The sequence below is a fragment of the Lepidochelys olivacea genome, assembly GCF_965140295.1.
Source record: "Lepidochelys olivacea isolate rLepOli2 genome assembly, chromosome: 3".
NCBI classification, from domain to species: Eukaryota; Metazoa; Chordata; order Testudines; family Cheloniidae; genus Lepidochelys; species Lepidochelys olivacea.
The window spans coordinates 56012317-56036796 of NC_140413.1; the positions used below are offsets into that span (position 1 = coordinate 56012317).

At 39.7% G+C, this 24480-nt stretch overlaps 1 protein-coding gene across 1 annotated transcript in view; it reads left to right on the plus strand.

The window, feature by feature from the left end:
- Positions 1–24480, plus strand: part of COL19A1 (collagen type XIX alpha 1 chain) — a 320803-nt gene that overhangs the window by 219948 nt on the left and 76375 nt on the right. Inside the window, exons 18-30 of the mRNA XM_084624334.1 lie at positions 2552–2614; positions 8950–8985; positions 12162–12197; positions 12294–12347; positions 16198–16251; positions 16969–17022; positions 18492–18581; positions 18893–18937; positions 19028–19105; positions 21181–21207; positions 21301–21354; positions 21450–21503; positions 23554–23595. Of these exons, the coding sequence (XP_084480460.1) occupies positions 2552–2614; positions 8950–8985; positions 12162–12197; positions 12294–12347; positions 16198–16251; positions 16969–17022; positions 18492–18581; positions 18893–18937; positions 19028–19105; positions 21181–21207; positions 21301–21354; positions 21450–21503; positions 23554–23595 (687 nt within the window). The remainder of the gene's footprint in view (positions 1–2551; positions 2615–8949; positions 8986–12161; positions 12198–12293; positions 12348–16197; positions 16252–16968; positions 17023–18491; positions 18582–18892; positions 18938–19027; positions 19106–21180; positions 21208–21300; positions 21355–21449; positions 21504–23553; positions 23596–24480) is intronic.

Genomic DNA, 24480 nt, shown 5'->3' on the forward strand with positions numbered 1-24480 from the left:
CTTCTGGCAAAATATAGGCCAGCTGTTTGTTTCAAGAAATTAATCATCTTTTAAATCCTTTACAGAGCACCAACTTACTCCTTCCTTCAGCTGTCCAGTGTGAAGAGTTTAATGACTTATTCACAAGCAAGTAACTTTTCAGCAAGGGAGTGCTAAGTTTAGTATTTACTATGATAGCAGAGATGGTTTACTAGTCTAAACATCAGGTTTTAAATACCCAGACTCTCTGGAGCCACAGGTTTAAATCTCAGCAGGGTGGACCCATGCCTTTCAACCACCGAAACAGATAAATTAAGTTCTGTGTAGTTTAGGGTAGGTGAATATTTATGAGAACCCGTCTGCTCTTTCTGAACATTAAAAAATCCCATTGAGCTATTCTCACAAGTAGGGGTTTGTTCCTGTATCCTTGATCTAAATTTCTGCTTTCTCACACTGTTATATAATGTGGTGAATGCTGGCTGGGCACTCCACTACACTTGGGAGGTGCCAAATCCCTTTCCTGACAATACATCATTTGTAAAGTACCTGCAAGATGAAAAGCTTTACATAATCACAAGATACTATGTTCTGTGGGTTATGAGATTCCCTTCTGTACAGGTGGTAATGGAATAACAATTTCCTTGATTTTATGTGGCCTCTCAAAGCAGTCTCAAGTTCTCACTGAAGATTTTTTTTCAGTGGTTTTCCTTGTAGGTAAACTCTTGTGAAGTCCTTAATATCAGTCTTTTCTGGTGATATTTGTATGGTTTATTTAAAGTGGCATTTCTATGAATTATGAGAAATACTGTGATCCCCGTAAGACAAATAAGGAGATGGCAAGGACAGATACCATTGAAGACCCGTCATAATTTAATAACCACTCATCTCTACCTATTTCTCTACATAGTCAAGGCTTATTCTGTGCCCACACCATGTGCAATTCTACTGGCTTCAATGTGGTTTCAGTGGGTTTAAGTGAGCGCAGAATTTGGCCTTTACTTTGTGGTTTATCGTTATTTCAATGTACATAAATATAAGGTCACTTCAGTTTTAAAATCAAATCTGCTTACAAACATCCTTAGATTGGGTAGAAAAATCAGCTTTGTGGGACTCAATCAGGTCACAGGGATTGGAAGGTAAAAAATTTAAAGCACAATGGAAAGTGACTGAAAGTATATTCATAAACTGTTTTAGAAAATGTTTCCGATGTTCTCTTTAATTCTTGAATAATCTATTGCTACTTTCTATCACTATTTTCTTCTTCTAAATATTTTCCTGCATCTTAAAAAATTAACAAAGAATGATTTATATGTGGATATTCAAATAGTATATAAAAATACAGCTGGTTGATCTAATATTATCTTTCCCAAAATAATGTTTTAATTTTTTTCCATACATATAAATTCAAGGCATATCTCAATATAAACAATAACTCTCTATATTCAATCTATAGTAACTGTTTGTCTCTGGTTTGTTCTCTTCATCAAGTCAACTGCTACTCAACAGTCATTATTAAGCTGCCTCTGCAGCTAATCCTAATATTAGTTAGTAGCCAGCAGGCAGATTAAGACTCCTGTATATTAACTGCTGAAGTGCCCTAGAAATTGAACAAAAAGCCATCAAGATATAAAGATATACCTTTATAAAAGCAATAGGAATCTTACTGAAGTTTATATTTTGTAATTTATCTCCTTTATTATTGTTAATAATAATATCTATATAGCACTTGTTATTAGTAGCTCTCAAAACATTTTACATCATTATTCCCATTTTACACATGGGGAAACCAAGGCACAGAGAAGTAAAGTTACTTACCCATGGTGACCCAGCTAGCCACTAGGCCACATTGCCTCTGCTGCACATACCTACTTCATTTTTTACCGTGTCTTCCCTATGTAAAATTAAAGCAAAAAGCCATTTATTATATATTTAATATGTACAGGCCTTGTGCGAAAGGGTAGATACACACAGTACAATACGTAGTCTCAATAAAAATAAATTTTTAAGACAAATTGCTTCAATCAGTTTGCTTATTCTGAGGAACAGTGGGAATATACTGTCACTAATATCAATCCATCTCTTCCTTTTTCCATGTCTTCATGCTGCTCAAAACGAAAATGAACATTTCTTGAGGTGCTTGTTCATATTAGAAAAGGGATTTTTTGTTGTTGTTCTTTCTTTCTTTCACACTTAAGAAATTTACTGTGATAATGATCATAAAAATAATGTTCTTTCCAATGATTTAAGACAAAATTCTCTTCTCAGATCTACACAGTAGTACTCAACATGGATATTTTGCTCTCTCTATAGGTGTAGAACTCCCATTAATTGAATGGAATACGAATATCTCTCGCATGGAGAAGAATACATACTTGTACCACATAACCTATGCACTACATCAAAGTTATCTTACCCCCTCTGTTTGATGCTAAATTAGGATGTTTGCATTTACACAGAAAATAACACATCAGCATAGGACCTAATATTGCAAAATTATGGTAACTGCATATTACATTTATTATAATATTTTATATTATATTTATTATATTATTTCACTTGCAATTCTTCACAGGGTGATGGAGGACAACTAGGATTACCTGAGGCTGCTGGACAAAAAGGACAAAAGGGAGAAATTGTAAGCATCTGAGACATAATGGCATGAGGAATTGCAAAATACCAACCGGCTTGTCACTCCTAAGTTTACCTGTAGTCTCATTCATCTGGTTTGTTGCAGTCTCCTTCATAGGAGGAGCAGATTGCACACTTGATCAGGCCTTTGGTCGCTGGCCAGTGAGAGAAAGGAAGAAGATTAAAAAATAACATATTTAAATACTTGTGTAATATTATACTGGAGAAAAATTCCTTAGTGACCACGGGAGGTGCTCATCTCATGCCCTGAAACTAGAGACATAATTACTCGTTTAATCACCTTAGCTTGCATGCCACCAGCTGTTTAACCAGTCATGTATGTATCCACTCCTTTGTTCAATCCAGCCTTAGTAATTGTCCCAACAAACTCTTATGGAAGTGAATTACACAGGTTGACTATTTTATTCAATTAGTTCTAGACTTATACCTCTTTAATGTAGCTGAATTTTCATTCTTGCAGTGAAAAATCAGTTGTACCATTTGAAAGGACACTCATCTCCAGTATGTCTAATCTGCAGGAAAGTGCTGTGAATGCTATGGTACACCAGTCCCGTAGATGTTTGGTAGTGATTTGGGTATACTATATGCTCAGAGGCAAGTGCTGTAGGCACTCCAAGCATTCGGCCTTTCAGGCTCTAGCTCTTGGGGGGTTCCCACAAATAGAACTGGGTGACTTTTTCAGACAAATAGTTTATTCACTGGAAAATGCAGTTTTGATTACCCACATTTATTTGAAATTTGACACAAAGTAGCCAAATAAAAATTTGGGAGGTAGGTGGGATGGAACTTAGATACCATTCACAAAACAGGTTTGTGTGTTTGCATGTTGCAACTTCTAACCCACAGCTTAGGGCACTCACTCAGAATGCGGGGGACCTGGGTTCAATTCCCCTTTTGCTGGATAGAGGATTTGAACTTTGGTTTCCTACATTGTAGATTGGGCTATGGCCACTGGGCTATGGGACCTTCTGGAGTGGGTTTCTCTCAATCTCTCCTGGTCAAGCTGTTCTGCTGTGTATAAATAGTCAGTGGAGCAGGGACATGAACTTGGTTATCTATCTCCTAGATGAGTGCCTTGACAGCTAGGGTCATTGTCATTTTCTCTTGCAGATGCAATGACTATTCAAGTATTTTATACAAAGTGGAGCAGCTTCAATGGGAGAGACTGAGAAAGAGCTGCCCAAGATTATGCTATAGGACGGGTTAGGGCACTCTCTTGTAGTGTGGGAGACCCAACTTGATGTCCCTGTGCCAAAGATGTTTTAATTACTTACACACAGTGGACCTGCTTGAATACAAGAGATTGAGAAAAACACACATCAGAATATTCCCATAGTCCAATAGCTAAGGTATGTTTCTATAATGTGAAAGACCCAAATTCAAATCCCTTCTCCACAGAGGGGAGAATTACACTTGAGTCTCCCAGTTCCCTAGCTAGTGTGCTAAAAATTATAACATGGGGGGCACCACCATCTTCTCCTTCACTTTCTTTGCTTTTACATTAAAAAAGGTCTGGAAACTAAATGATTAGTTAAAAAAAATAATTTGTTCGCCCAAACCTGGTTTTTCACCTACTTGTTTAATTCGACACAATTTTTCAGAATATTCTGAGAATATTAAGATCAAACTGACTTTTTTAACCGCCAGTGAACTGAAAAATCAGTTATTTGCCCACCTCTACCCAAACACACTTATACAGCATGATGAATAAGAAAGAATTGCATTATGAGAGCTGCCAGAAATAAATACTGCATTTTCCCTGGGCATCTAGGTTTTAATGGTTCCAAATTAAAAGAGAGAAATTTAATACACAACAGTTCTTACTCCAACCCCTAAGGGTAGTTTTATAAAGTGGTATGAAGGTCAGCAACCTCAGGTCCAGTGCCAAGGATACTCCCTGCAGGAGTCAGTTATGCACTGGCCTGGAGATCCCACAGTCAGAATTATGTTTCTTTGTCTGTCATCTTCAGACCCATGCATGTGGCCCAGCTGTTTGCAGGCTGCTTCTAAGTATCTGCCTGTCACAGCTAGCCATGGACAGGATTCTTCCCAGCCTGGCTCACAGCCTTTCCAAGCTATCTGACCTTCCCTCCACAACCAGTATTAGGCTGCTGCCTCCAGCCTGCTAATGCAGTCATCCTGCAACCTCTTGTTCTCTCCTGAACTAGGTCTTCTCTGACTTCTAGCAGTGCTTCACTTTACTCTACTGGAGGGATTATGGAGCCCTCTACTTGCTGGATGTTGAATTTGAGGTTAACACAGTGCTCAGTAATGAGCCAGTAGGTTCATTACAATATTTTTAATCTCCACTGTTTTGAAATGCAGTATATCCAACCCAAGTGTTCAAAAATCACGAGTCAATCCCCCTCCTAAATAATGAGATTTTGTTTTAAGAGATGATCTTATGTTTTTGGCCTTTTGATTTTTGAACACTCCCCAGTCTTCGACAATTTCAGTGTTGGCACTGTTCTCAAATGTATAAAGTAAGCTGCTGCAGAAGGTCTCACTGGGGGACCCATATGAGATCAAATTACAAAGATTTTTATAAAACGCTGCATGATTGTGCGGATCATCCAGTTTCTCCCCATGCCACCAAAGTCTAATTAATTCTGTGCCTCCATAGCCCCACATCTGCCCGTCACCCAGCAATTAATTATACATTCCCCTGCAACTCTCACAGCATTTCTGGCCCGCAACCCCACCTCTGCTCTTGCAGCTTCAGTGGTTCTTCACCCAGTTTCTCAGATCTGGTGGGGGGAGGCTACAGGGGGTTTCTCTTTGTCTTCGCAGGCCTGAGTGTGGGAATTAGTTCCAGGGTTTATTCGTGCCCTCTTCCCAGGTCTGGTGTTGTAGGGAGTGCGAAGGAGCACCCAGGGGAGATTACCCATTTTTAACAGGCGGGCGGAGGAGGAAACTTGCTGGGCTCTTTTTTTTCCCCTTCCTCTCTATGAAATGTCAGCTGGTCCCTCTCTACTTCACCTACCAAAAAACTCAGCTCTTAAGGGTGGGGAGACAGCTCTGCCCGGTTCCTGCAGAAGCACTGATTGGCTTCTCTCGAGGAGGCAGGGAAGTGGGGAATACAACCTGTCAGAGGATTTTCCCATCCAGTAGGGCTGAAATTCTCATATCATCTTAAGACCTGTTCAGGCAGGGGCCAAAATTGTGTGACTTGCGATGAAATTATGACAGTTTGTACTGTTGTAATGCTCTTTTAGAACTCTGAAAATATTATGTCTTCTTTTGTTCATTTCCTCCATTTTTTAGGTCTGAATTGGGCAGGGAAAAATATTTTTTCTGTGTTTTTAGGAGAGCAAAAGGAAATGTGCATAGTGTTTGGAATATGTGCATACATAATATTGTCTATTGAACCAGAAAGAGGAGCTCAAAAATATATTTGGTAGCACTAGCAAATAGTGGGTATTTTAAAAAATTCTCTTTAATAAAGTGACAGGGATGGTTAACCAAAAGTATTTAAAAGATGCAGGTCATTCCCAAGCAGTTTATAACAAATTAAGTGGTCAAATGTTGGGTTTAAACATTTTGACAGGAAGCATCTGTGTATTTTAAATAATGGAATATATATTTGCCAATTTGCTGTACTGTTGGTCTACGGAGAAAAGAGAGAAGACACACTAGATATATCATAGTGTTGCCAAGTGTTTGATTTTGAGTAGCTCTCCAGCAGAAGACAATAATTTAAATTCAGTTGGAGCTGGTTAAATCACACATTTCAGTTATGATGATTAACAAGATTTCATGCTACATTCAGTGCAAGGAGCAGCTGGAAGGGGAAGATTCTTTCCGTTTGTCAGAATAAAAAAGGACAAAGATTGTCAATAGTTTTTTATTTTTTTAAAAGGGTCAGCAAGGAGAAATGGGCTTGACCGGTGCAAAAGGTGAAATAATAATAATAATAATAATAAATAATGATTATAAATAATAATAATAAATAATAATTCCTAACTCATATTCTTAGATGTGATGGCCAAGTGTGGTTTATTTTTTTGGGCCAAATCCTTGAAAACAGAGTAAAGGGCAAGTAGAAGAATGATGGGAACAGAAAAATATGCTCCAATGGTAGACTTTGGGCCCAGCATCCTCACAACCTACATTTTGTTTTCTGGCCTGGATGTCTCTGCAGGGTGGTCATGGCTGTTGGGCATGAGAGTGACTAATGGACAGGGCCACCTGCAGTGCAGCAAAGCTGGGTTTAACTCTGGTGTGTTGAAGCTGTGTCCCAACTGCATACTTAAATCCCATCCAACTTAAAGTTAAGTATGTGCTTAAGTAAATTGCTGAATAGGGATGAGCTGCTGAATGAGTGCTCCAGTCACTGCTGAGTTTTTCATATACTCGTTGTATGTAGCCCTGGATACTGCTGATCTGTGTTGTGCGGAGTCCTCTGAATGCTTTCTCTGCTGCATTGCTTACCATCATAGTGACATTGCAACATTTATGGTCTTTTGGGGCTTTCCTTTGTGATGGTGATGGATGAAGATAGAGTCTATAATTTAGAGATGGTCAGACCTGCTAGCATAAAATAAGACAAAAGCTGCGGCCAAAAAAGCCCCATATGAAATTAATCTTCTTTACACTTTGAAAAAGGTTAGTCCATTTTTTGCTTTGCCTCTTTATTTTTTGTGTGCTTCTCTGCTTCCTGATTTCAAGATGCATGGATTTCCAAAACACCACAGACTTAGGCACAACCAGGAGGTACCTAAAGCCTCAAAAGAAAGCAAGTATCTCAAACAATGAAATATTGATTGCTGATTAAAATAACAATATTTTTTTACTTTCTCTTAAATTAGGAACATAAGAATGGCCATAGTTGGTCAGATCAGTGGTCTATCTAACTCAATATCCAGTCTTCTGACAGTGGCCAATGCCAGATGCTTCAAACAAAACAGGGAAATTATTGAGTGATCCATCCCCTGTCATCCAGTCCCAACTTCTGGCAATTAGTGGTTAGGGACACCCAGAACATGGGGTGCATCCTTGACTATTTTGACTAATAGCCATTGATGGACCTATCCTCCTGGAACTTACCTAATTCTTTTTTTAACCCAGTTACACTTTTGACCTTCGTAACATCCCCTAGCAACAAGTTCCACAAGTTGATGGTGTGTTGTGTGAAGAAGCACCATCTTCAATACCTAGATGAAAAAAAATAGCATTCTTAGCATGATCAAAGTTTAGAAAAAGACTTTGCTAGTTAATCATCTTTTAGTTTTAGTTGAAGCTTTCCAACAGCAGATTCAGCTGAACAATTTTTCATGACTGGTGAAAAGATGTAAACTGCATTTTTCTAGAAATAGCAAAAAAGTTCAGTCATGCTTCCATTGAATCAATAGGAGTTTTGCTAGTGATTTAAATTGAAGTAATGTCAGGCCGCAGAATGTTAGAGGATCAACTAGTTCTTGTTAAAACCTTGTACTGTAAATTATCTTCATACAAATCTAGTTTAGGCTGTTAATTTGAAAGAATCATGGTTCTGTGTATTAAAAGTCATTTGCTTTTGAGAATTTAACTCTAATTTTAAACTAATTCAGTCATCACTTTGTGTTATCTGTTTCTGATCCTGTGTCAGACCCAGGACATAGGCAGACAGGCCTGCTGGTTAGTACAAGGCAAGTAGCTAGGTCCCCATGCCACCCAGGGTTCAGAACCAGGAGGTTAGGAACAGAGAGACTGATACCAGGAATCAGCCTGAGTCAGGAAACCAGGGCAGGGTCAGGAGAAGAGATGGAGATCCAGAACCAGGAATCAGGCCAAGTCAGGAAATCAGAAAGTCAAGAGCAGGTTGTACAGGGTAAGCAGTCCAAAGCAGAATAAAGCCCAGTTGAACTGACAACTTTCTGCTCCTCCACCTGCCTTCAGCAGGGGGAGCAGGCGAACCAGGAGCTCTGTTGTCCCAGGAGTGGAGCCATCGATCTGAGTTGGGCTTCAAGGAGTCCCAGTTCTAGCTGATGCTAGTAAGTCAGCAGGTGGAAAGTTGGAGCATGATGATGTGTGGACCCAGGTTTGAAAGCTTTATGGTCATGATTACATGTATTATATAATATGTGACCCAGACATAAACGAAACAAACTTGGGTAGAATCCCATTTTATTATCTGTCCACATTCTTTATCATTAATGTAATCTTTAAATGGGCTTTCATAGTTTATATATTTTATAAAGTTGTTTGTATGTATTGAATACATATAACTGTTACTTTGTTTTCTATATGTTTTGAAGAGTTGTTTTCCAAAAACAGACATACAAACTATTTATCATTTAAAATTACCAAGTAAGTATTAATATTTACTATATACTATCACAGGGAGAGTCTTCTGAAAAAGGAGAAAAGGGGGATCCAGTAAGTACAGCTAAAGCTTTGAGTTAATGTTTATGCTTAGATCTGATTGTCTCACCATATTTGCTGTGACACTCTATAGCTCTGGCAGCGCCCTGTAACCCCTATATTCCTCATCTATAAATAATTGTGATATTGCATATAAAGCATCCCATGTGAGGTATTAGGTGAAAGGTTATGCTCTACTAAAACCCATTGTTCCATCTAAACATGTGTATCATTAATGCATATAAAATTATAAGAATTGTGTTGTATAGTTTTCACTAAAATATGCTGTGGGTTTGGGAAACACCCAGAAACTAGCTCTCCAGAGACAATGAGAAAAGAGGTAACCAATGCCCAGGTGGGTGCTTTACGGACATCACCAGCCATTGTCCAGCAGAGGAGTTACAGTTCAATGACTCACTCACAGGAGGCACACCGGGGTATTGCTTCACCTTGTGACTCAGCAGTGCCCACCAGACATGCTTGGACTTGTGTTCTCCAAGCACATGGACTGAGGGTATAAAACGAAACACAGTGGCCCCACTGCTTTGCCTTTCCCCTGCCCCCACCTATGCAGCAAGCAACAAGGACACTCAGAAGACTGAAGACTCCAACACAGGGGAGTGGCATAGGTTTGAAGGGTGAATCCTGTGTACTATGAACTGCAATATCCAGTGGGTTGAGAGAAACTGCTTAATCTAGATGTTGCCCAGTCTAATAGGATTGAGAGTTTAGAGTGAGTGCTTATATTTTCTTTTGGTAACTACTATGACTCTTTGCCTATCACTTATAATCACTTTAAATCTATCTTTTGTAGTCAATAAGTTTAACTGTTTATCTTTATCAGTGAATTTGCCCAAAGTGTTTGGTAAATCTGCTCAGGTTTACAAAGGCTGGTGTATATCCCTTTCCATTGACGAAGTAGTGAACCAATTAATAAATTTGTACTGCTCATTGTTAGCAGTGCAAAACGGTATATTCCTGAGGTACAGTGCTGGGAGCTGGGGGGATTTGGCTGGTGCCTTTCTCTCTCTGATTCATGAGTGGCTCTGGGAGCATTCATGCAATCTAGCTGGGTGTGGGGCTCCACGTGTAGTTGTGTTGAGTGATAACAGCACCTGCAAGGGTTTGCTGCTTGTCACTAGCAAGTGTGACAGGGTCAGGCCAGATGGCTACAGGAGAGTAATAGAAGGCAGATATATTAGCCCCAGGTGAAGTAGGTCCCTTTCCCCTGGGTAAGGTAACAGGGAAGTTTCCAGAACAATCAGGAACCTTCTGGAGACAATTAAGACAGACAGGCTGATTAGAACACCTGCAGCCAATCAAGAAGCTGCTAGAATCAATTAAGGCAGGCTAATCAGGGCACCTTGGTTTAAAAAGGAGCTCACTTCAGTTTGTGGTGCGTGTGTAAGGAGCTGGGATCAAGAGGCGCTAGGAGCAGAGAGTGAGAACGCGTACTGTTGGAGGACTGAGGAGTACAAGCATTATCAGACACCAGGAGGAAGGTCCTATGGTAAGGATAAAGAAAGTGTTGGAAGTAGCCCAGGGAGTTGTAGCTGTCGCACAGCTGTTCCAGGAGGCACTCTAGACAGCTGCATTGCACAGGGCCCTGGGCTGGAACCCGGAGTAGACGGTGGTCCCGGGTTCCCCCCAAACCTCCTAACTCCTGGTCAGACACAGGAGGAGTTGACCTGGACTGTGAGTTCACGAAAACAGCCAAACTGAGGGCTGCTGTGAAGCTCCAAGGTGAGCAAATCTGCCAATAAGCACAAGACCCACCAAGGTAAAGGAGGAACTTTGTCACACAAGGCATTGTGAGAGACAGCCCAGGCTGGAGAGTTAGGGGGGCGTTGCAGTCCCACAGTTCCAGGCTCCACCTTGGGAATCCTGTCACATTTGCATTCTGTGATTTTTTGTGTGCATTTTAATAGGTTTCATGCCAAATATTCTGAAACTTGACTATAAAAATAGCATCATGGGGTTCCATGTTTATTGCTTCTTGACTATTGGCATACCAAATTCACTCAGTTGACAAGTAAAAAGTCAACGTTTCCATCTGCCAGCTCTTCAAACTCAGAGAGAGCCTTGGGCACAAAGGAACCTTTCCCTTTCTTGTACATCTGCATGGGGGCAGCTAGAATCTCAGTGCTTGCAGTCCTTGGGCTAAATTTGTCCTTGGCCTCTCTCTGATTTCTGTGAAGCTATTCTGGGATGAATTTTTGGCACTTTAAATACAAAGTGCAGAGTCACCACAGAGTAGGCCTTGGCACTGTAAATCCCAAGAAAGGTCTGGCTGAGCTGAGATGGAAGTAGCTGAGCCTAAGCATCTCAACAGTGGCCTTAATCTGCTCATATTGAAGTCAATAAGATATTGGCTGTAGAGATTAAAGGTAGCAAGATCAAGCATACTATCCCTCAGAGTTCTAACTATTACACTAGCAAATGCACTAGTCATCTTAGTGAGAAACTGCAGCTATTTCATTAACTCTGCAATTAACACTGAACATCAAGCATAGTACATAAAATATGTAACCTCCTTTATTAAAAACCCATTAATCTTTTTGGGAATCTCTAAAAATCTTTATTTGCCAGCAATTTTTCTTATAGCCATATTTTTATACATCACTTTTTTATTACTAAAGAAGTTTTCAAGAAATCAGAATCCTTATTCTTTAAGATTTCATCTACTCCTGCTTTGTATGTCTTACAGTAAATCATAATCCTCTCTTTGTGGTATGACAGATATTCGTCACATTGCTTCATGCACTGCAGGAAGGGGGTTCACATACTATGGTGATGAATGCTGTATAAGAACCTATGTAGAATGGGATATACTGTAAAAATGCATAGCTTTGGAAAGGCATATGATATTACAAACAGGGTAATGACTTTAAGTGAGGAATAAGCCCCAGGAACAGAGTTCTTAAGCAAATATTTTGTTTTCATGCAAATATCCTTAGGAATAAAACAGAAGAATAGAAATCACCATACCCGAAACGGCAAATAGAATTTTTCAAAAGGCAATCCTTTTCAAAGTTTTCCAAATACAACTCTTTAAAGAATAACCAGATTTTCATTGTTTGATAAATTGTGTTAACTAACTTAATAAGACAACGTTTCTGTGTGTAGTAACTTCAACACAGTCAATCTTACTCTAAATTTCAACTTATTGTGATCATATCTGTTATTTTCAGGGGGAAATTGGAATGAAAGGATCACAAGGAATTAAGGTATTTTTCTGATTGGTATACACAATATCTCTTTTGTACACAGCTGTCTCTTGTGGATATAACTTTAAATTATTTAAGAAAAATTATGCATTTTAGGGTGAAATAGGAGATTGTGGTCCTCCTGGACTCACTGGAAATCCAGGATCAGAGGTATTTTAAAGTATTTATTATAAAATTGAAAGTAGCATGTGATGGCTTCTTATTATGACATTGTGTAAAAGGACTTTGGGTGCTGTTTCATTCACTTTATATAGTATGGCCCAATTTTTTTAGTGTGTGTACTTGAGTTGCATGCCCAAAGTTCTTGTGTACATACAAGTTGGGGTTATATACACACACATCCCTGAATTTTGTGGCCAGCATGGGGAATTTGTGTTCAAAGAACATGTGTATGCAAAAGTCTGAATGCACTTTTTGGGAATTACATTTTTTGAAATATGGCCTCCATAACCAAAAAGAGGATATTCTGATGCTAATATTTATGCAGGTGTGTCAATTTTATTCTGTGGAGGGAGCTAAATTACAAATTAATTATGGTTAGGTGCAGGTGGTACAATATATGCTACCCACAATATATAGCAGGGTTGATGTCAGTCGGAGACTTACACAAGATTGAAGGCAGAATGTAGCTATTTTACTTTTAGTTAGTAATGTTCTGGTTGATTTCAGCATCACTCACTGGGGAAGAATGATGCAAGGAACCTTTAGGACCACTGCTATTTCTATCCCTTGTCTGTCTATTTATGTGTGCAATTACACATTTTGTTTTGTGGATATCACCAGTACAGACTAATGAGTGAATCCTCCTCATCTGTCAGCCAGCCAGATGGTAGCCAGAGTGGATGCAACACTATCAGTCTCAATTCCTCTTCCTCACAGAGTGCAGGCAGACTTCTCTCGTTGTTCTCTTTCCTCGCTAGAAATAGCTTTTGCCTCTTAGCTGAGGAACCATCTCTCCTCCAGGCCTCAGCTGAGCTCTGTAATCACGTAGAATAGGAAGTACAATGGAGTCTTCCTCTCAAAGCCAAAAATACCTCTCCTGTGCCTTTCCTCTGCAGCCTTTGGCAATGGGCCCATTCTGTCCATCCTTCCCACCTCACTTAAGAACCATGCAGACTGCTCATGCAGAGGCACCACACTCCAGCCCGATCAGGTACAGAAGTGGTTCTGAATCTGGTGCCATCCTCAGCTTCAGACACTCATAGCCTGAATGACTTGGGTCTTTTCTGTTTCCTGCCTCTTCTGATTCTATGCCCATCCTTCCCCAAAAGGTCTTTTCAGACTCTATTATGTGAACTCTGATTTCCACAGCCTCTGGTTGCTCCACTCAAACATGAATTTAGTCATAATTTCCCACTCTAAGACGTTAGACCTCAGGAGGCCAGTGTGTTCCTTCATGAATCCCTGGAAAGAAGCTATGAAAATAATCTTTTAAACTGGGAACATCCAAATCACTACCACTTTCTATGCCTCTTGCACTCCTGTGGCTCTTGGAGACCCAGGGGATCAATACTGGTGATTCTAAGCTGCCATTCCTGGTAAACAGGAACCTCTCACATTGCCCTATCAAATATTCTCAATGTGGCTCAAGATTCTGTCCACTTGCAGGCCAATCTTTTTGGCACTTCTGAATCTGGTCATGGGGTGATGATATCTTCAAGTTTTGTCTCCTTTCCCTTAATCTTTAAGGGTCCCCATCTGATTGAGAATTTAGTGGACTCTGCATTGAAGGAGGTTTTGGAGAAAACAACCTTCTTCTCAACTCCTGCTTCTCAGCTAGGGAAACACAAACCCCCATCTTCCTCCTTTTCCTCAGGGAAAGGCCCAGTTGGCCCAGCTTCTTGTGGGGAAATCTTCAGTGAAATAGAAACCTAAGAACAAACCTCAGCATTCCTTTCACAAGCAGGAATCTAGATCCAAAGCTTTGTCCAGAGAAAAACCACTGGAGCCATTTCTGACTATTCCTGTCCCTCAAATCAGACAGAAGAATCTGTGTTCCTTCACTACTGAAACAGGATTGCCTCAGACTCTTGGGTAATAAGTCCTTAAATCCCCTCCTCCCCCCGATCTTCAATCACATTTCTCCTTCTCTCTTTTGCCCCACAATCCTCAGAAAAGGGAAATGTTCTGTAAACTGTTGGTTAACTCCACTTGGTAGAGGCCATATACCTGGCTTCCTTTGGTCTGGGATCAGCCCCCAGGACCTTACCAAAACAATGGTCACCATCTCAGCTGCCTTTAGAAAGATCTGCATGATTCATCACCTGGCTGGCTGATCTGGATTTCACTGATGTAGGAAACCCCTGCAGCAACCCAAGGACACTGTTCGGTCTATTTTCAGAATAGCAGCTTTGTTAGCCTGTATCCACAAAAAGAACAGGAGTACTTGTGACACCTTAGAGACTAACAAATTTATTTGAGCATAAGCTTTCATGGGCTAAAACCCACCACATCGGATGCATTCAGTGGAAAATACAGTAGGAAAATTTTATGTACACAGAGAACATGAATGAATCAATGAGTGTTACCATATGGCTCTTATTATCATGGTATAGGAGTGCCCCAAAGGGGGTGAGAGAACCTGGATTTGTGCAGGAAATGGCCCAACTTTATTATCATGCACATTGTGTAAAGAGTTGTCACTTTGGATGGGCTATCACCAGCAGGAGAGTGAATTTGTGGGGGGGGGTGGAGGGTGAGAAAACCTGGATTTGTGCTGGAAATGGCCCACCTGATGATCACTTTAGATAAGCTATTACCAGCTGGACAGTGGGGTGGGAGGAGGTATTTTTTCATATTCTCTGTGTGTATATAAAGTCTGCTACAGTTTCCACGGCATGCATCCGATGAAGTGAGCTGTAGCTCACGAAAGCTCATGCTCAAATAAATTGGTTAGTCTCTAAGGTGCCACAAGTACTCCTTTTCTTTTTTCCAAATTTTTAATGTATTTATCCACACAAAACTTCTATGAGATAGGGAAATACTATTAACTCCATTTTACAGATGGGAAACTGAAGCACAGAGAGACAAGCTGATTTACCCAAGATCACACAGGAAGTCTATTGCAGAACAGGGACTTGAACCTGGGTCTCCTGAGTAGTAGCTACTGCTGTAATAGCTAGGGCCCCCTTCCTCTCACCCTTCTTCAGTGACTTTGGACAGGTGATATAATTAAAAAAGAAAATCTCCAGTTCATTCCCAGATGCATATACATCTTGTAGAAATTATAAGCATGATAAACAGATAGAGCATTACTTCCTTCAACAGAATCCTCAAGCAAGAAGCCTTGATTCATTGTTTTCCAGTTCAATGCCTTAGAGTCCATCCAGTCACACGTGGCCTTGTTGGAGTCCTATAGTCCCATGGGCAGGATTCTTTTTTCAACTTTTTCAGCAGCAGCTGTTATCCTCTTCCTATGGACACGCTGGGCCAGATCCTTAGCTGGTGTAAAATGTCATAGCTCCATTGACTTCAACAGTGCTACAATGATTTACACAATTGATGGTCTGGCCCATAAAGCAGACCCCCTATGTGGGCATATTTTGAGAAATTAGCTCATTAATATGGAAACTTCTAATATATTTCATTGGGTAGCATAACAATGCAAATTCTATTGGGGCATTGGAGAATGAACTACAGTAACTTGTGTAACACCGACAGATCCTGTTTGTCAACGGGCAGGATCAAACCTGGGACCTTTGTGCATGAGCCTCTACTGCATGAGCTAAAAGCCATATTGCTATTAGCTAAAACTGGAGCAGACTCATTAATCTCTAAGTGGTCTTGGTGCCACTAGAGGGAACAGAGCACCACACCAGAAGGTGTGTGGGTTACAGTTGCTCCCTAATCCAGGTAGAAAATAATTCTTAGCAGCTCTTTTGTTAATGTCCTTATGGAGGATAGAGTGCTTTATTCTCTAGTATAATATAACTGAAAATATATTGATTTTTAACTCAAATTAATACATATATATATATATATATATACACACACACTGTAGGGACTGCAAGGTCCTCCAGGACCCATTGGACCCAGAGGACATCCAGGAGAAGTCGTAAGTATTGTGTAATTTTTTGCAGTCAGTAAAATCTGTTGAGGTGAAATATTAGACAATGAAACAGTGCCATAGGAACTATCATTCTGTGGTCTTTTTATGGGGGATCATAGAATCATAGAATAACAGAGTTGGAAGGGACCTCTGGAGGCCATCTAGTCCAACCCCCTGCCCAGAGCAGGACCAATCCCAACTAAATCATCCCAGCCAGGGCTTTGTCAAGCCTGACCTTAAAAACTTCTAAGGAAGGAGATTCTACCACCTCCCTAGGTAACGCATTCCAGTGTTTCACCACCCTCCTAGTGAAAAAGTTTTTCCTAATATCCAACCTAAACCTCCCCCGCTGCAACTTGAGACCATTACTCCTTGTCCTGTCATCTGCTATCACTGAGAATAATCTAGATCCATCCTCTTTGGATCCACCTTTCAGGTAGTTAAAAGCAGCTATCAAATCCCCCCTCATTCTTCTCTTCCATAGACTAAACAATCCCAGTTCCCTCAGCCTCTCCTCATAAGTCATGTGTTCCAGACCCCTAATCATTTTTGTTGCCCTTCGCTGGACTCTCTCCAATTTCTCCACATCCTTCTTGTAGTGTGGGGCCTGTAGTGTACGGTAACTACTCCAAATAAGTATCTTTTTCACCTTTAATCTCAGATAGCATACTGACCTGAAAGATGCTGTAATCGATGTAAAATGTTGTTTTTTTAATTAACTAGGGTTTACTGGGAGAGCCTGGGATACCAGGAAAACCAGGAATTAAAGGAGAAAAGGTATGCACTAAAATTTGATCAATTTAATTTATGATTTAGAAAATATTAGTAAAATATTATGACCTTAAAGGAGTCTTCCATCTTTCCACATTCATCTATCTAGGTATTTTAAGAATAAATAAAAAAACATGCCTCTTGCCTGAAGAGTTTACCTTCTAATGTGTCAATCTAATTTCAATTTAATAATTGAAAGAATCCCATTGATTTAAAGGGGGTTGGATTAGGCCTGTAGTTGGACATACCAGTACTACAGAACAGCAAGAGTTAACTGTGTGCGTACCTGCATGTACGGGAAGAGGGGGAGAATTATATGGGGAGGATGTGAATTCTGAGATAAGTTATTGCATTTATACATCTTGGGGTTTGTGTTTTAAAGAAAGCCAATGAAGTACATTAATATTTTGAGGGTGCAAGCTGTTGAGTAGGCAGGAATAGAGGTCAGCACTGTGGCACAGACCTAAAGAAGCTAGTCTTATGGAACAGGAAGAAACATAAGGTTGCACAACTAACATTATCTGGGAGGATATTCAAGGGGAAGAGAGCAGCATGAGAAAAGGCACAAAGTCACTTGTGGAAGAAGGAGTTGGGCTAGCCAGAGATGTGCTGAGTTCATAGAGTGTTAAAGTGAGAAAGATAAGGGAGATGTAGGTAGGAGTACAGCTGAGTAGAGCCTTTAAGATGAGCAGAGGAAATTTCAGTAATTGAGATGAGGGATGACTAAGGCACGGACCCAGATTTTTGCAATAGGGATAGAGAGGCGGGGATGTATTGTGGAGATGTTGCAGAGGAATAACTGGCAGGATTTAGAGGCAGTCTGGGTATCAGAGGATGAAGGAGAAAGAAGTGTAGATACGATACCAGCATTGCAAGCTTGAGTAACTGGGAAAATAGCAGGATTATTAACTAGATTAGATGGACTCTTGGTCTTTTCTGGTATAGCAAATCCCGTGTTCCTATGTTTTGTTTTGTTTTTTTACCTTGCATACTTACCTATATAACATTTTTTTAGGGAAAATACATATTCTGTTAAGAAATTAAAAGCTATTGATGTGTTATCTAAACATACGTAACAGATTTCAAGACATGTTACTACTTCCAAACACCCTGTCATAAGACTCACTACCCTGTAGAATAGGTGTTGGCCTATCTGATTTACAGTGAAAAATCTCTGCTATCAGTATAGCAAACACCTGCTTTAGTGTGTACAGCCTAGCTGGCATTACAAATGTTCAAAAAGTTGGTTTTGTTTATAAAACTGGAGTTATGTGTTTGATTCCCAAATAAGATGATGTAAGTACAGTAGTACATTCTGAAATAGGGCTGTTTAAAATATTTACCAATACCTAGAGATAACAGGTAACAGAGATCTACCATGTAAAATAGTCCTGATAATCAAGACCTACCTTAATGTTAATTTTCCTGAAAGAAAACACTAACATTTCAACTAGTGGTTTATATCTATTCCACAGGGTGATTCTGGTGGCCTTATAGGGCCTCCTGGACATCCAGGTCCAAAAGGTGAGACAGGACCCCCTGGACCAAGTCTGCCTGGGAAACCAGTAAGTACTTGCTATAAGGGCTTTCGTGGCTTGTTTCTGTGTAGTACTTGTAGCACTATTGAAAATGATTCGTATAGCAATATGAGTATAATTTTGAAAAAAACGTGTATGTTATATCTGTAAAGCAAGTACATCGAAAATACAGTCTAAAAACTCTTGTTGTTAATGCAAGTGTCTTTTCAATGATCCTACAGACTGTGGCACTAATAATCAAGGTGTAGACAGATCATTTTTATTTACAAATGCTGACTACCTCTGACATAACATTTAATCAGACTCAGTAATTTTAAGGTAGAATTATTGTTTTTTAGGGTCTGGCTGGCACTCCTGGAACCCCAGGTCCACGAGGGCCTAAGGTATACAAAAATTCTCACCGTTCCTATTTCTAAGAGATACACTAATTTCTGCTTTTAAAGATGAAACGGAAAGTTTTGTAACTTTATTAGGGTGAAAGAGGACTGCCTGGCGTACAAGGGTCTCCTGGAGAGATGGGGCCACTCGGAACAGGAATTCAAGGACCCCCTGTAAGTATAGCAAATAGTATGTGAGAGTTTCATTGTAGTTATTACTGAGAAATCTATGTAATGATCAGGTTCATATAACATGTTTCAGATTAGATCTTCCTGATATGAGTTCCCTGCTGCTCTATGATTCCTGACCCAACACCTCTTCCCCTTTCACAGAGCAGAAAACAATATTCCTGTCTATGTCTTGCTGTTACTCCCCCTAGAACTTCACTTATAAGTAGGGGATGGGAGAGTTGCCAGAGCCTGTGTTCCATGCCCTTCCACATTAATTTTACATTGTTCTGGGACATCTTAAAGCTGATAGCTCTTTTTCTGGCTGACAGCTGTTTTGAATTTGTCTGCCCCTTCTGGTTCCAGCACGGGCACATGAGACGAGGCACTACGCCCTGTAAAGCATCTCTGGCTGTCACTCAGTCAATAATCACAGTTCCCTTCTCTGTGTCATTCCCCATGCCCTGGACACTGGGAGAGGCAGAGGCAGGTACTCTGCCTCAGGAAGGAAAAGGTGAGGCTGGGCAGCAGCTCCAGGGTTTCAGTGTTGGGATGCCTGAACTACTAGAATTGGAGTACTGCTTGTGGGTGCAGAGTCTCCAGCCAGAGCTGCACAACTCGGCACAAGCTTCACACCTATGAAGCAACAAAGTCCAGATGTGGCCAGTTTCCACCGGTATATTTTAAACATGAAATGAGCAAAGGACACTTTAGCTGGGGTAAACAGAATAAATAGCTGCAGTAGTATGGTCTTTTATATCATTCTTGCCATCAGCAGCACACTGTTCAAAATGCTATTTCATTCTTGCTTCCTAACGCTGCATCTTTGTTGCACTTATTACTTCAGCATCCAGTCCATTTCTGGAAGTATCAATGGCTACAGGAACTTCTTCAGATTTTCCCCCAAATTAAGTAGAAAATATTTTTGAAACGTAAGACATTGAAAAATATCAGTGTTTTTTCTTTAGAATGTAGCTAGCTCCACAAATTATAAACTTAATTACAGCAACCTATACTATTCTCTCCCAGCGTTCACTGCTAACTTAAAACGTTAAGAGCCCTAGAGTTTTCCAAGGTTGCAATACCAAGTAGCAGATCCTTTGCCACACCTGTGTAAAGAGGTGTTGCACAGAGGCAATCGGTAATAGTGTGGACTGGAAGATAGATTTCTCCCTCAAGGGAAACTCAGGGCTGCAGTAGTTTCCGTGGGGTTGCTGCCCATATTCACTGGGTGAAGGATTTCTCCTTGTGCATTTACATAGTCACATGTCCACCATTCTTGACTTACTCAAACATCAACAGCTCCATGGTGATCAGGACCCCAGTGTGCTCCCCCAGAATACTGCCCCTCCATAAGCCATGGAACCCTCTGCAACCGGGGAAGTTGGGAAAAGATTTGGCCTTAAAAGGACTGAGTTTTAGAGAATGCCAGTAGTTGTTCCATAATCCAAGTAATAATCTTTCTTCGTCTAGTTGTCTTGATAGTGTTCAGTAATAAAGGTGGTAGATGACACAGGTCATGCTCATGAATTCTACAGATGAAAATGACAATATCCTGTCAGTCCAAGTCAACATATTAAACTAAACTTTTCACTTTTTTTATTGAAATGAGTAAGTTATAGAAATCATAATGCTTGAGACAGCTGGCTGTGGTTTCAAATATAAGTTTTAAGCAAGTCTAATAATTTAAAATACAAATTAGCGTTTAAATTTTAAAATGTTTAAATTGATTCTTAGGCATCCTACAATTTGTGACGATTTTTCCTATTGCATTGCATAAATTTCAGTTTTCCCTGTAAATCTCAAGCTAACTGAACAGTCCATTTCATAATAACATAACTGTGTACTTAGTAGGTGACCTTACTTTCTATTTGAAATGGTTCTTAACCAAAATACTGGATCTGATCACCCTTGAACTTTAGCAAAATTGGGTCCAGATTTGTAACCTGACATTTCAGCAGGTTCCATTCTCTAAGATGTGCTGAACCAAAAGCCCACATTCAGTATTTTTGGTTCAAGCTCACCCCTGTTATAAAAGCATTGCTGCTGTTATCTGAGTATACATTTGGCTATTTTTACAGGGTCCATTTGGGAAACCAGGTGCCCAGGTAAAATTATTGTATAATTTGGAAAAATAAATTTAACTTTACATGTTTTCCAGTTTCTTGAATCATAGCTTAAGTAACTGTTCTGTATATTAGGGCCCTAGAGGACCCCCTGGATTACCTGGAACTCCAGGTACCCCAGGTGTTGATGTAAGTAACAATTCTATATATAACACTATATTGATGTATGTGCCCCTTATCAATGACTGAAATTTGAAATGCAATGGCCTTGTTTCTGTTTCTAGGGTGCTCCTGGGCCAGATGGGAAGCCAGGACTTCCAGGTCCTCCAGGTGACCCAGTATGTATACAAACTATGCTTGACTTACATTGTGTGGATACTAGTATTTTAAAACAGAAAGACACCAGATGCCTAGTAGGCCTAGCAAATTTTATTCAGTTGATTACCTAGTGATTTTTTTTTTATTTAGCTCATTACAATATCATTAAAGTTATGGTTATGTCAGCACTTTCATGATAAATGTCTGTTCACAGGAGGTTATGATTTAGCTTTAATAGTTTGTTCCAGGCTGCAACTTTGCTTACCATGTCTCAGTCCCAGGAGCAGTTCTGTGTAAATTTTCAAAGACTATAGTTTGGTTCTTCTTTTATTAGAAGACTGTGGGAAAAATTGTATTGCTCTGATGCATTTAAAAAGCTATTATATTATATTATAAATGAAAATTTTAAAATAACTAGCCCATAATGTGAACTAATTTTCTTGAACTAACCCATAACTAACCCATAACTAGCCCATAATGTGAACTAACAAAAGAATTAAATGGCTAAGATGAACAGACACCTGAAATGAGTTTAGATCCTTTAACATGTTCCCCAAAGCTGAAACTTTACAAGCTTAATTTTGATTTTAAAACGAATGCTGACAGAGGCATTAAAAAAGGTAAATAAAACTCTCAGAATTCCTAGAGCAGTTCTTGGGACCTGTTCCTCAGCAAAGTGAAACCCTTTAGTCACTTGTTAACCTCACTTGTGGTCCTAGAATTATAATGTGATTTGGCTTTCCTAAATGGTTTAGGCCAAAGCCTGCTACCATATAACCAGATTTTTAAAAAGGCTTAGTTTCAGATAGTAGGTGATATGTAGTGGTGATTCCCTAAGTGCAGGAAACTGTTTAAATCCTAAATACCTTCTTAGTTTTTATTTGAGACATGACATATATAAAAAGAAAATTAAAAAGACATATCCCAAACACCAAGCACCAGTGCTGGGAAACCTTATGGTGTCTTTCAGCAAATCAGTGCTGCTTACAAAAGTGTGAATTCAGCCTCTTCTCTAATGAACATCCCTCTCAATGAGTGTTCAAACCCTGCCATGTAGACTAGTCCTTCTCTAAGAACTTCCTGGCAGATTTTTCAAAGTTTGTGAAACCATGCTGGATGTGGTATGTCCTTTTATACATTAGCTGTTAAATCGTGTTCAGCAGTGGTTCCACTGCACAGGTTGCTGACATCCGTTGTCAGCAAAGAACGGTTTTCCTAATGTACTGAAGGCTAAGGTTTGACACTTCTGTTTTCCTGGTGTAGACAGGACCCTTAAAGCTTTAAAAATGTGAACATTTGAAACTGATTAAATTGAAGACAAGTACACACCAGATTTGTCAGTGTATCTAACTATATATCATGACCAAGGCTGGGTTTTTTCCCAATAATCACAGGAGTAATTTAGCTTGTGATTTTCATGATTTACAAAAAAATCCCTCCATTTTGACATTGTGAGGATTCATTTTTTGGAGGTGGGTGGGTGGAGGTGACAGCAACAGCTCAATCAGTTTCACGGACAACCTTGAGAGGTACAAAATTAAACCTTGCACTTGGAAAACTAAGGGAAGACAGAGGGAAAAGAGTACAGCAACACACCAGACCAGATCAAAGAACTATCTGCCAGAGCTTTAATTTCCAGGGGTGATGAGATTTCTGTCTCTTCCTGCAGAAATAAAAAAAAGACTTAAATATTTTGGAGGGCTAAGCTGGGTTTCAGAAAAGTGCACTCTGATAGGGGAGCAACTGTGTTTCAGTGTGTTGACTGTTTTCGTAGCACAAACACCGTTCTAGCTAGTTCACTATAATATGGAACAAAGAAATACCTTGGGTAGAAAGCACTGACAACATTTAAAAAATATATTTGACTCTTGCACTTTTCGTCATGAATATGCTTTATTTTTCCTTAAAAATATCATGATAAAACAGCCTTAATCATGACTAATTTGCATAATTATGTAAACATTTTGATACCATTAATACGTATGGAAACCATGAACCAAATATTTAAAGATGTTGGATATTTACAGTATATTAAATATTTCTTAAGTGTATGCATGTGTTTTATTTCAGATTGCACTTCCACTTTTGGGAGATGTGGGTGCTTCATTGAAGGTAGTATATCGGTTCAGGAGGAAGTCTTTCCACTAATATGAATGGGTTGTTCAAAGCAAAATAGACATTGGCATGTTTCATATGTCTGCTTTTCCCAAAACCAAGGTTATGTTTTACTATATACTGTAAATCACCAAAGTTAAGGGTGTAAGACATTTCAGAGACCTTAAAAGACCTGTCATGTCTGTCATGGAAAAAATTGAATCCTGATCCAGATCCTTTCTTTGAGACCTGGGTCCACCTCTTGCTTTTCATTAAACTGCTCAGTCCTCTCTTTTGTCTAAAAACAAATCTAGTTGTTGTTCTTCGAGTAAGGTCCCTGTGGATACTCTAGTTCCTTTACTCTAGGTGTTCTTGCATCCCCTGTGCCTTTGATTGGAGATTTCTCGTAGAAGTGTCTGTTCAGCCCGCACATGCATGTTACTCAATCACGTGCTGGTGTTATATAGCAGTGTATGGGCTAACTGCTCTCTGTTCCTTCTCGACCGCCTCGGGCTGAAGGGGCCTTAACAGTTGTCCACGTCGTTTTACCTCAACTGTGTCCCCTTAGCTCTTTTAGTAATTAGTTTATTATAATTGTTCTTAGTAGTAGTTAGTAGTTTTGGTAGTTTAGGTGTTGTAGTTTAAAAAAAAAAAGTTTCCCAAAAAAAAGTGTGTCTATGTGTACACTGCCTGTTGTGCCAGGAGGCAATCCTGGTGAGTGACAAACACTCCCATTGCATTGCTTCGCGGAATCCCATATTTTCCAAAAGGGCAACTTCTGTCTGGCCTCAAAATCTAGAGCCAAGAAATCAGGGAGATCATGCATCATTTTCTGTTTCAGTCACATTTAATATATTATTACTAAAATTACCCCACAGGAAGATTTAAAATAATAAAACCCCC